Genomic DNA, 13,326 nt, shown 5'->3' with positions numbered 1-13,326 from the left:
ACTTTAAGGTACAGAAGCCACGCTTACTGAATCTGCAGACACAAGGTCTGAAGAGACAGCATATGTGATGAGCAGCCGATCAGGATCCTGACAGTCTAGAACCATAAGCTGAACCCATCAAGAGGAAATCTAAACGGTGGTAAACATCAGACCCACCCAAGACATCACCTACACATCCCATAAGAGGAGGGTGGCCTCGTTTAATGGCAGTACAGTGGGAACAGAGATTTAGCTGATACTAGCTTAAAAAAAAAAAAAAAAAAGAATATGGTCTTAGGACATATGGAAAGAGAAGCATAGCCCCTAATGTGGAGGGAGGTGAAAGTTTAGCCCTGCTCTGTGCTGGTCACTCCGCTGCTGGGAATCTCACTTTAGAAGAAGCACCGACAAGTGGGACACGTTCTGGAGAATGTCGCTAGGATGCTGAGGGCACTCAAAACAAAAGCTTAAGAGGCTGGATCGAAAGAAGTAGATATGTTTAGCCTGGAGAAATAAAAACCCAGCTCCCTGCAACCTTGCCAGACTGTCAAGTAGAATTAGCTTCTCTCTGGGTTGCCCCAGAGAACAGAATTAAGATCAATGACCAGAAATCCTAGTGAGGAAGATTTCTGAAGATAACAGAGATACGGGGAAACATCATAATATCTATAGCCAGCCACAAGCCAAACAAAAGGGTTGTTTGGGGAAGGAGGGAGCTTTTTAATCTGGGGTTGTTCAAGCAGAATCTGAATGACTTTGGGGCAGGGATAAGGTTGGACAGGGTCCAACATCAGATGGAAGATGTAAGGTCCCTTCTAACCCCATTCCATGTTCACTAAATCCATGTTGAAATAAAGCCCCGATGCCTCTCATTCCTGTTCCTCCTTGGCCAAGTGAAATGTAAGTAATCTGGGATTTTACATGAAGGGCTGGCAACTCACCAGCAATTTGCAAAGATCACTCAGGGTGTTGTTTGCAGAGTCCATGCCCAAATTTGACACAACTTGACATGACAACCACACACTAAACTTGGGGGTTGTTACTTGGGGCGTGCACCTGGCTCTGTTTGCCCCTTTTCCTCTCACCCTACTGAACACAACTCTCTCTGTATTTTTTCTAGAAAAGGAAAATCACAATAACTGTCAATCCAAGATCAAGGCTGGTGCTACCCACTGGTAGCTCACTTTCTGCATTTCACAAAGCCACGCCAGGCAATTTAACCTGAAAACATGCTGGAAGACCTATAGGTCTAACGGACCCACGTGGTTCCTCTGGCTCCCAGTAGTTTGGGCTGCTCCCCAAAATCACTGCCGGTGGGGGGGCAGACAGAGGGTCCTGGGCCAGGACGCCACTTACTGTAAAATAAAACATTTCTGTCTCCTGCTGGTTGGCTCTCCTCTTGGCGATGTTGAGCTTGCTCATGTAGGTCTCGGAGGCGGCTGACTTCACAGACTCTGTGGACCGGCTGTGTTGGAAGGCGTCGGAGACGTCAAAGTCCTCCACAGTCAGCATGTCCTGCAAGGTCTGCATGGTGGCGTCCAGGGTTTTTCTAACCTGGGGAAACACAAAAATCCTTCATGTTGACAAAAATCCTTCAGCCTCGGAATGCCTTTGACACCTCATAGCCCCTTCCCAACCGTTCCTTGATTTCTTCCACACAAAGCATCAGGAGGCAGGCAGGACAAAGATGCTCATTCCCGTTACAGTGATGTGGAAAGTAAGGCCAGCTGCTGGCAGGGGGGAGAAGCCAGGTGGCCTAATCTAAAGTCGGGTCACGGGACTGCTTCTGCTGGAGACAACGTCGGAGAAGGTTGTGACCAACAAGGAACTTGGGTTTTGAGGCTTGTGTTTCTTTATGGTTATACAACCCCAAACCAGCTCCTCCTGGGAGGCAGGTCCCTGAGGAGGAGCAACGCTAGAAACGCTCCCCGTTTCCTTCATCCAGAGAAGGGAGGGGACACAGTCTGGATAAGGGCAGCGCTGTCCTCAGTGAGTGAACTCCTCTGCTGTCGGCCACTGAGTCCACGCAAGCCTGACTGAGATAAAACAGCCTCGAGGAAGATAGACCCAAGACACACGCAGTGTGCTCGGTCCTCCAGGACTCCGACTCCTCTCCCGGGACCGAGCAGGACCCCGGAGGCTCCACACGCAGGGCCCCGGCCTCCCCACAGCCCTTCACTGAACTGTGCCTAAAGGGCGTACTGGAACTTGGATGGAGGGTCGCTCCAAACACAGTCCTGGGGGAACTGCGTCCACATTCGCTCCACAGTGATTGCTGCTCAAAGCCTCTCTTGTCACTCAGATCTCAACTTAAAAGTTGCCTCCTGGTGACATCAGGCCTCCCTCCACCCACCCCCGACCACCATCCTTAACTTACTGTCTGATATTCTGTGTACGTATTCATTTATGGGTTCGTTCGCTTCTGTGTTTTACCACCTGTCTTTTCTCACTAGAACATAAACTCCGTGAGAGGAGGTACTATATTGTCTCATCCACTCACTTAACTCTGCACAATGTTTAGCGCATAGTATGTGCTAAATAAATACTTGAATGAATAAATGAGTGAATCGGTTCTTTCTAACATAGGCTCACAGAAGCTCAGGTTCAAAACTGAGCATTTCCATGGCCATGAACAGCCTACCCAGAGGAGCATGTGCTTCACCCTCCTTTCTATGCCCCGATTTTCAATTTAAATTCCATTAACATTATTATCCATATACAGCATATACCGTTCCATGTAAACAATTTAAAACGCTTCACGGGAAGATGTAGGGCATAAATAAAGAAAGAAAACACTCTTGGCCATATCCTCTCTCTTCTCAGGTTTGATAAACAAGTATATAATTTGTCTCCACATAACCACCCCCCAGGGACTGCTTTGATTCGTTCATCCTTAGCTACACTCTGGCTCACGTTCGTCCTGGCTACATCCTTTTTGAAGACACAAAGCAACCTGCCCTCTCTGCCTAGAACAGCCCTCTTGAGGTCTGAAGACAGGGACCACGGCTCCCCATCTCCAGCTGCAACTGCACTTCTCAAGGATGGACCTGCCCATGATCTCGGGTGACACTCCCATGTCCTGGTGTCCTCCAATTGGGTGATGTCCTCCCTGGGTGGGGGCATCCCGGCTGGAACAGGAGGTCTCCCATGTGGCCTCATCAGTGCACATCAGAATGGAGCCACTCCAGCTGGTACTTCCATTTGTGCCCACCTGGCAGAAGTCCTGAGCCACCAGCTGCAAGGGAGGTATGCTGGCCACGGTGAGACAGAAGCTCCTTGGAGCTCAGAATCTATGACACATTTAGTGTGCCCTGGGTTATTTCATTGTGTAATTTAAAATACCTACTACATTTCTGATGATAAAAGTAACATAAGCTCACTGCAGAAAATAGAGAAAAGCACAGAGAAGAAAACAGAAATCACCTATACTCCTGCAACCCAGACAAAACCACTATCAACATTCAAAGTATTTCCTTCCAGTCTTTTTCTCTATGCCCGTGAATATGCAGAGAAACGTGCACACATACTTCAGTTTATCCTGCTTAGGACAGTACTGAACATAGAGTTCTACTTCCTCCTTGCTTTTCTTTAACATCTTGTGAGCATTCCCCATGCCATCAAAGATTCTTGGTGTAGTTGGTTTTGACAGTTGCGCATGTTACAGATGAACCCTGATTTCTTACGTGTTCCATGGCAAGAGTAGACTCTGCAGGACCAGTCAGGCCTTTGTAAAGAAATCCTCACAGGGTGGAGGGGCTCACTCACCTCCTCATTCTCGATCTTGAGAGTGGCCAGTCTGGACTGCAGCTGGTGGTACCGCATGAGCAGTTCCGTCTGGACGGGCTGCTGAGCACTGACCTGGCACACCTGCAGAAATGACAGCCACCGCCTGCAGTTGACCGGGGCCCTTGCCACCTGTGCGTAGCTGGGGCCGGCCTATCATTAACATCCCCATCGACAACTGCAGAAACAGGCCTGGAAAGGTTAAGTGACCTGCCCAAGGTCACACAGCTTGTACCCAGCGACACCAGAGCCAGCCGGGAGCCAGGGGCCACCCTCTCACGCTCTCGGTTGTGGTCTACATTTGTGCAGCATGTGACGGTTTGCTACTCAGAGCTTGGACATAATCTCATTAAGTGAGACTAATTGGTTAATTTCCAGGCAGGAAGTGGTGGTAAGGAAGCAACTGCCTAAGAGAAGCCAGTGAAAAGAACAAAGGATGGGAAACAGTCAGCAGAGTGGCCCAGCAGGAAGATGCTTGAGAGAGAGGCAGGCATGGGGCAGCGGCCCTCTCACAGGGGCCGCTGAGAGAGGAGGGGAGAAGAGAAGATGAGAGAGCGATACTGTTCGCCTATACCCATTCCCACCAGGGCTCTCACTACCTGTGGGCTGGGCTGCCTGCCGTAACTTGGCCGAGCTCATAAGGGACAGCAGGCCTCTGTTCTTTACCACTAACTGGGCAACCCGACCCTGCAGTCACCAGCTGATGAGCCAAAGGGCTGGACATGAGGGCACAGGGATGGGGCAGGAGCTGTGGGGAAGCCCGGCAGAAGGCATCTCTTGCAAATGAAGAAAGTGGGCAGAGCCACTGGAGGGTCCAGCAAATGCCATCATTAAAGGCGCCTCCTGGTCCCTCCCTGCTAAGCAGGTGCAGCGACAGCCCAGCTGAGCTCCCACTGGGATCCAGAGGCTGGCTGGGTCCCCCTGACTCTTGTGTGCCTGGGGGGAGGGAACGGGGCCACTAGGAGAAAGTTCTGGGCACATGTCCCTGGGGTAGAGATGGTGGAGATGGGGAGGCAGATATGACACCTGGTGGCTCTCTCCGTTGGTTCCAGGGACTGGGGCCTGAGCCCTGGAGAGAGGGAGGAATGACATGGAAAAGCTCAAGGAGCTATTTTCATAAGAAGTTGTGTGAAATTCAGGTAACTAGTGTGCTGCTTAGGGGCTAGTGAAGAGCGCCTTCTCCCATTTTTTTTTCTAGAACATAATGAGGATGTGAGCAGCGCAAGTCCTGAAGAAAACTGGGTTGGCTGGTACTCCAAGGGCTCACAGCACTGGAGCACAGGTCCGAGTGGCTCTGCTAAGGCCCCGCCTTCGGTGATTTGAGGCCATCCATCCGAGGGGAGAACGTGAGATGATTGTCTGTGTGCAGATGTGGGACTCCCTTGGGGTCTTCTAGACATAGCTGCGAGGGATTTCATGGGAAGCTATGGTCTCGCAATTCTGCAGGTGGGGGACTTGAGCTGCCAAGATTAGGGTATTCGTGGTAAACTCCTCAGCTAGGGAAGCCCATGCACCAAGAACTTGACCCCAGGCCTCTCCGCTGACGTTCTCCTCCCACTGATGCTCTGGGAGCCCACGGGAGACAGATGGAAGCAACCTCAAGCATGGGCTCCTGGGAGAAGCCTACCTCGTCCCCCATGTGGGGCTGGAACTCAAACTTGAGGGGGGGACAGAAGACCTGGTTGCACATGTCCATGACTGTGTGCTTGTCACTTCGGGAATCCAGGTTGTCCACCGCGTTCTCGATGACGTCCAGCCCCTCGTGGCGAGAGGTCTCCAGGTTGTACTCGGCTGAGAGGTAGGTCCGGAAGGTGCGGGCCAGGCTGGCATGAAAGCCCAAATCACAGCACTTGGAGAGAAGCACACACAGAAGGTGCAGGTGAGGGTGGTGACATGGAGGTGGGGCCGTCACAATGACTTACAATTACCTCCTATTCCACGGTCAAATCTTTCATGCTGGAGGCCCTCATGCACTTTGGAATCTTACCACACAAGTCATGGCAAAGCCCTCGGAGGGAGCGGGGGACCGCGATCTGGGCAATGACAGTGCTCCTCGCGGCTCCCCAAACTCACTGCTTTCTTTCTCATCTCCAGGCCTTCACACACGCATTCCCTCTGCCCGAAGACTCTTCCTCTCTCCTCCTGCCTAAATACTCTTCCTTTGGTTTCAGTTTAGAGGTCACTTCCTCCAGGAAGCCTTCCTTGATGTTCTCCCCACTCAGAGTTCACACCAGGTGTCCCTCATCCAGGTGTCCACAACTCCCTCTACCTCTCTCGTGGTAACACCCACTGCTTGGCATTACGTTTGCCTTTAATGCATCAGGGTTATGCAGGCTGAGCTCCATGAGGACAGACCCACTGGCTCTTATCCACTGTTGTACCTCAAGAGCTAGAGCTAGTAGGCACTCAATAAAAATTTGGTAAATAAAAAGATGAAAGGGTTGTGTGAAAAAGAAAGCTGAAAGGTAGGAAAGAGGAGGGGTCTGGCCCCCGGGCATTTGGAAGGCAGGACCAGACAGCTCCCTCTCCTGGGGGTGGTGATAATGGCGATAATGGGTCCCCTCTGCGGCCAAGGGAAGAGCGGTGACCCTCTGACTTCCTGACGGGATACACCCAGGCCAGAGGAAAAGGACGCACCCACCCTCAAGGAAGCCTGACCGAGCATCTGCTGGGCCAGATCCCTGTCTGCATGAACACATGCGAAGCAGCCCCAGCTCTGTCACAGATGATGCAGGAGCCTCCCCGAAGGCACCACTCACAGAATTCTTTCCCGAAACCTCATTGTCCTACCAGTGTGTCCTGCACAGCTGGTGCTCAGCAGTCAGTGTTCCATTTTCCTCTTGCTTAAACTGCCTGATTTCTCCCAACATAACATCCCCAAGCAAAGCTGACCTGTATAATTTTGTCTCATTCATTGTTTTCTTCCGTATGTGCGTGTGTGTCTAGCGGACTGGACCCAGGCGTGTTAAACAGATAAGCATCTTTACCACCCTGGGAAGTTCCCCAGGGCATGAACTGTGTACGATCACCCCTGTACCCCCAAACCCAGTAAAAGACCTGGTGTAGAGGAGGACGCTTGGAAAGTGCACGCTGAATTACAACTGCCCAGCCCAAGTGTGCAAGGGCCGCCAGAGGCCCACTCTCACCCATGGAGGTAGAAGCCACAGGGTGATACCCCTTCCCAGGCCCCAAAGGCTCCCTGTCCTTCCCCTCCGTTAGGGCTCCAGGGGCCACTGGCCGCCCCATATGCCAGCTAGGACAAGGGCCAGCCCTCCCTCAGCTGATGACTCGCACCAGGCGGTGCAGGACCCTGTTCAACCCCAGACTCCCCAGGAGCTCACGTCGATGAGGTCAGAGACATCGTGGATGTAGTATTTGCTTATAGCTGCGTTGGTGGCCGCCAGATTCAGCAAGTAGTCGTTCCGGGCCTTAGTGCATTTCAGCTTGTTCTCAGAATACTTTGCCTGCCTCTGGAGGAAGGAAAGAGTGGATGTGAAAGCAGAGCCGCTGATGGGAGACATTTGAGATTTTCTTTAGGGTCACTGCCTGCGATCAGCTCCCCGCACGGCCCTGGAAAGCCTTACTCCATGGGCCAGGTGAGTAAGATCTGGACCCCGTACTCAAAAAGCTCACCTGACACTGCACATGTGCAGCCATCGCCGGCACTGTCGGGTAAGCAGTGGCCTTTTCCGGGAGTGTAACTAAGACCTCCGGAGGCCCCTACTCAACACCCCCAGAGGCTGCCCAAACCCGGACGACAGCCTGTGAAGCCCTCCTGACCTGGCTCTTCCTCCACGCTCCTGTCATCCCCTCCTCTGCACGTCCTTTAAGAGGCCAAGTTCATTCCTGCCTCTAGACTCAGACTCATTCCCTCCGGCTGGCAGGCCACCCTTCCAGGTCCCTGCGTGGCCTGCTCCACGTCATTCAGGTCCTTAGCCATGGTCACACAGTCGCATGGGCCTCTGACCACACAACCGTGTCTAAAACGTGTCCCCGGCATCTTGACTGCCTCCTCCCCACATTCTGTCCTGCTCTATTTTTCCCATTCATTTAATCTTTGTTCAATTTTTAGTGATTATTTTCATTTTTATTTAATTTTTAAGAGACTCTTTTTTTAGAGCAGTTTTAGCTTCACAGCAAAATTGAGAGGAAGGTGCTGAGATTTCGTGCACACACCCCTACTCCCATACACACACCACGTCCCCCCAATATCAACACCCCCCGGCACCAGGTGGTACATTTGTTACAATTGATGGACCTATACTAACACATTGTAGTCACCCAGAGTCCACAGTTTACCTTAGGGTTCAGTCTTGGTGTTGTACATTCTGTGAATTTGAACAGATGTATAATGACATGTATCCATCATTAGAGTATCAGAGCAGTTTCCCTGCCCTGCAAATCCTCTGTGCTCTACCTGTTCATCCCTGTCTCCCACCTAACTGCTGTAACCACTGACCTTCTTACAGTTCCATAGTTCTGCCTTTTCTAGAATGTCATATAGTTGGAATCGTGCAGTATGTAGCCTTTCCAGATTGGTTTCTTTCACTTTGTAACATGCATTTAAGGTGCCTCCGTGTCTTTTCATGGCTTGACAGCTCATTTCTTTTTAGTGCTGAATAACATCCCATTGTCTGGATGGGCCACAGTAACTTAGCCACTCACATACTGAAGGACATCTTGGTTGCTCAATTTTTTTCATAAGTACTTTTCACCACCCCAAATTACATTTTTTACCTCTTTGATTACTTGATGATTTTCAGGGTCCCCTGCTAGAAAGTAAGCTCTGTGAAGTCAGGGACTTAATGGTCCCTGTTCATGACTGAGCCTACAGCACCCAGAACAGTCCCTGCACGGGCAGCATGAAGTGATTGCCACTGGCTGTCTGGTTGTGCGTGGTGGGCAGAGGCAGGGTGGGCAGCCAGAGGTGCAGTCTTGGCTAGGAGCTGGACCGCCTCCCTGGGAAGCTGTTTCTGTTCTGGGCCATCCTGGGCAGGAAGCAGTAAAGAGTCCGTGGGTTACAGAGCTGTCCCCTTGCCCCCTTCAGACAGATGAGTCCCACTGCTGAGGAGAGAGACAGCTCTCCTTAAAGAAACAGGGCTTCTTCCTACCTAGGCACTCTCAACCTTCCTTCCTCCAGATTGAGTTCGCTAGCTGTTCAGTAGAGATGCCCCCATTGTCAGCCTTTTAATTCTCTTCAGACATCTCCTCTGACCTTTCTCCAGGGTTCACTTATTCTGGGAATTTCTAGAAACAAACTTCTGGTTATACCCTGTACCAACCACACACCCACCCTCCACAGAGAGTTTTGAAATTCCTGGCCCATTTCCAGGGGGCTACTATAACCCTGAGACCATTTTTAGCTCTTCATGGACTCATAAAATTTTATGCCTGGAAAGGATACTTGAAGATATCTTACTTTAATTCATCCATTTTATAGGCGAGGAGATGAAAATTGAAAAGAAGTTGGCTGTCCAAGAGCCAAATGGCCAGTTAGCATACAACTCTGAACTAAAACTTAGTCTCCAGACCCCACTAACCAGTGCTTTCTCTACCTCTCTACACATCCCCTCTATAGCTACCCCCCTATGTTGTAGCTCCACAATTCGCTGCCTGGTTATCTTTTTTTTTTTTTTTTGCGGTACACGGGCCTCTCACTGCTGTGGCCCCTCCCATTGCGGAGCACAGGCTCCAGACGCGCAGACTCAGCGGCCATGGCTCACGGGCCCAGCCGCTCCGCGGCACGTGGGATCCTCCCAGACCGGGGCACGAACTCGTGTCCCCTGCATTGGCAGGCGGACTCTCAACCACTGTGCCACCAGGGAAGCCCCTGGTTATCTTATTTTTAACATTCGTTTCTAGTATATTCACAGACATATTGTACAACCATCACCACTATCTAAATTTAGAATATTTTCATCACCCCAAGAGAAACCCTGTACCCATTAGCAGTCACTCTGCATTCTTTTCTGCCACGGCTCCTGGCAACCAATAATCTACTTTCTGTCTCTATGGATTTATCTACTCTGCACATTTCAAATAAATGGAATCATGTAATATGTGGTCTTTCGTGACAGGTTTCTTTCACTTAGCCTACTGTTTTCAAGGTTCATCCATGCTGTAGTCTGTATTCATTCCTTTTCATGGCTGAATATTCCCTTACAGGGATTCACCATATTTTATTCATCAGCTGAAGGACGTTTATTTATTTGGATTGTTTCTACCCTTTGGCTATTATGCATAATGCTGCTACGAACATTCACGTGCAAAGTTTTGTCTGGACACATGTTTAAATTTCTCTTGGGTGGATACCTAGGAGTGGAACTGCTGAGTCATATGGTAACTCTATGTTTAACATTTTGAGGAACTTCCAGACTATGTTCCAAAGTGGCTGCATCATTTTACATTCCCTCCAGCAATGTATGATGGTTCCAATTTCTCTACACCTGCACCGACACTTGTGATTATCGGACTTTTTTATCTTAGCCATCATGGTGGGTGTGAAGTGGTATCTCACTGTGGTTTTGAATTGCATTTCCTTAATAACTAATGATGCTGAGCATCTTTTCATGTATTTATTGGCCACTCATATATGTTCTTCAGAGGTATGTCTATTCAATTCCTTTGCCCATTTTTTAACTGGGTCTCTGCCTGGTTACTGTGGAGCATATTTTTCTTTGCCTTTGGAAATTACCCTGAAATTTTATTTTACCTGCCTTTGGTTACTTTGCCAGCTTACCCAGGTCCTGTTGGATTATGTTCCCACTCAATCTCCTATAATTTTTAAGAGCTGTAGGATCATATAATCATAGAATTAGTCTCATAGAAGCCCAAATAAACATCTGATGCAATGTTTGCAAATAGAAAGAGCTCAGGAAATGTTTGCTGATTTCATGGAATGAATGAATGCAGAGAATTCAACAAGAATATCATAGCTTTTTAAGAAGAAAGGAACCTTAGAAGTAACCCAATCTAGGATGAGAAAAAGCAGCATGCACACTGCCCCTCTAAATTCCTTGGCCAAGACAGACCTCATTAATTGATCACAGCACTGTCTTTAACTAAAGCCTCGAGAGGGCTCACAATCCTCAGCATAGGGCTCTGGGCAGCCACTATCAATTGATCAGAGTTGACATGAGAAAGGAGATTTGTTTGCCATCACTGTCAGTTTTTAAAATTGAAGGTCAGGGACTTCCCCGGTGGTGCAGTGGTTAAGAATCCGCCTGTCAATGCAGGGGACATGGGTTCGAGCCCTGGTCCGGGAAGATCCCACATGCCGCGGAGCAACTAAGCCCATGTGCCCCAACTACTGAGCCTGCGCTCTAGAGCCCACAAGCCACAATTACTGAGCCCGCGTGCCACAACTACTGAAGCCCGTGTACCTACAGCCCATGCTCCACAACAAGAGAAGCCACCTCAAGGAGAAGCCCGCACACCACAACAGAGAGTAGCCCCCGCTCGCCACAACTAGAGAAAGCCCGCGTGCGTAGCAACAAACACCCAAAGCAGCCAGAAACAAATTAATTAATTAACTAATTTAAAAATAAATAAATAAATAAAATAATATTGAAGGTCAGAGAGTCGCTGTACATGTGGCATCTTCAAAACTCAGCCTGACTCCAAAACTAGCACTTTCACCATGCCCTACCAAAGCACTTTTCCAGCACCAACACACAAGGATTCTCACTGGCCCAGCTTTGGCTTGGCGATGGCAATTTCTTCAGAATGGTTCTTTACCTGGTTCCCAGGTGCTGGTTGGTACGCCAGTGCCGTTCCCTCTTGTTGGGACACACGAAGTCCCAATCAGCCCCCCAGCCACTAAACTGACGTCCAGGGCAGGCCCCACCCCCACTAATGCCTGGTGATTCTTGCCAGAATGTGCTCGCTGGGCCAGAGTCTCATCGCAGTTCAGCTGTCTTGCCAGCTGAGTGCCTCTCCTGCTGTTGACCCTCGCCTGAGGCCTAACAAGTATGAGCAGAGGCATGGCCAGCCCTGCCTCTACCGTGACACTGACCTCCAAGACAGCAGACGCTGGCAGCATTATTCCAGCCCTAGTCCTTCAGGGTGCAGAGGCGGAGGCTGAGGCTGTGGGGAGCCTGGCCCTCCCCTTCCTTCCCACCCCGATACCCGGGGCCTTCACTCGCCTTCTCCTTCATCTTCTCAATCTTCTTCACGGAGCTACGGCGCTGGGGCCGGTCCTCATGCCGGAGCAGGTTCATGCTGAGGTCTCCCGACTTGTTGAACTGCTTCTCCTCCTGCTTCTCAGCCTCCTTCAGCTTGCTTTCCGCACTGATGCTCTCCGCATGGTACATGTGGTAGGTTTTCATGACCTGGAGACACACGAGTGTGGGAAATCAACAGGCTGTTATGGCCCAGCAAGGGTGGCCCTAGCGCTGGCAGCCCCCTTCCAAGTTCTGTGTTCCAGTCAGCTCTGTCCCGGCCCTCTTCCCATGACTTGCTCTGAAATCCCACAGCCCTTTACTTTTGCACAGACTGTCTGAGGACTGGAAATGATGATCAGCAGCAGCAGCAGCAGTTCCATCATCATCATCATCAACAACATCATTAAGTGATTACTAAGTGCCAGGAATGGACCAGTAAAGAGGAAATTTAAAAGGGCCACCACAGGCCCCGGGCATTTTGGGGCTCTCAGAGGTGATATGGTGAACACAGCCTTCTTCAGCTGCCCTCTCCGGCCCTGCCAGCTGTGTCTCTTGTGTCCTACTCCCTCCCCACAGTGTCGCTGGAAAAGGCCCTCCTCAGGTACCCATGGGATTTCTATGGGAACATCCTTCTTACACACAAATCGTTATCTCAGCTGTTTCCTTGAGTAAAATTGGCCTGTAAATGGCTCTGTTCCCCAAAGGAATATTATTGGGTAACCTAATAGATATTCTATGCTCTCAGAAATAAACTCATCCTTGGCTATAAAGTGAATTCCTATAAAGAAAATTGCACTTTGCTACTCTACTTCCACATTAAGAGTTGGATATTGTTATATCAAGGGAATTTTTGAGTCAGAAGGAATCCTATACATCATCTAATCCAACCACCAAATTTTACAAATAGGGAAACTAAGGCCCAGAAGGACAGGGTGACTTATCCAAGATCATACAGTATTATCAGCATAGTTTCCAGACTTTACATCCATGGGATCATCATCACCATCAAGATACAGAACACTCCCATCACACCAAAAAGATCCCTCTTGACCCTTTCCAGTCGATCCCCACCCCTTACCCCAGCCACAGGCAATCACCGATTTGCTTTCTGTCACTGTAGATTGTTTTTGTGTGTTCTAGAACTTCATGTACATGGACCCATCGAGTATAAACTCTTTTACACCTACCCTTGCTCACTCAGCATAATTTTTTTGAGATTCTCCCATGTTGTTGCATGTATCAGAAATTCTTTTTTACTGCTGAGTAGTATTGCCTTGTATGGCTATACCACAATTTGTTTATCTGTTCATGTGTTGACCGTTATTGGGGTTGTTTGCAGTTTTTGGCTCTTACGAATAAAGCTGCTAGGAATGTCCATGTACCATTCTTTATGTGGACATAT

The 13,326-nt window shown here is 49.6% G+C and overlaps 1 protein-coding gene across 3 annotated transcripts in view; it reads right to left on the bottom strand.

Annotated features, from left to right (window-relative positions):
- The window catches only part of SRGAP3 (SLIT-ROBO Rho GTPase activating protein 3), a gene marked incomplete at both ends in the record, with an annotated part of 250,892 nt that overhangs the window by 66,865 nt on the left and 170,701 nt on the right, over window positions 1–13,326 (bottom strand). For all 3 annotated transcript variants that reach the window (XM_082847212.1, XM_082847211.1, XM_082847213.1), the window contains 5 exons: window positions 1,336–1,533; window positions 3,745–3,846; window positions 5,390–5,611; window positions 7,104–7,232; window positions 11,907–12,092. In XM_082847212.1, coding sequence (XP_082703338.1) covers window positions 1,336–1,533; window positions 3,745–3,846; window positions 5,390–5,611; window positions 7,104–7,232; window positions 11,907–12,092 — 837 coding nt within the window. The remainder of the gene's footprint in view (window positions 1–1,335; window positions 1,534–3,744; window positions 3,847–5,389; window positions 5,612–7,103; window positions 7,233–11,906; window positions 12,093–13,326) is intronic.

The sequence above is a fragment of the Leucopleurus acutus genome, assembly GCF_964270905.1.
Source record: "Leucopleurus acutus genome assembly, chromosome: 10".
In the NCBI taxonomy this organism is placed as follows: Eukaryota; Metazoa; Chordata; class Mammalia; order Artiodactyla; family Delphinidae; genus Leucopleurus; species Leucopleurus acutus.
This window is presented reverse-complemented; position numbering and strand designations above follow the sequence as displayed.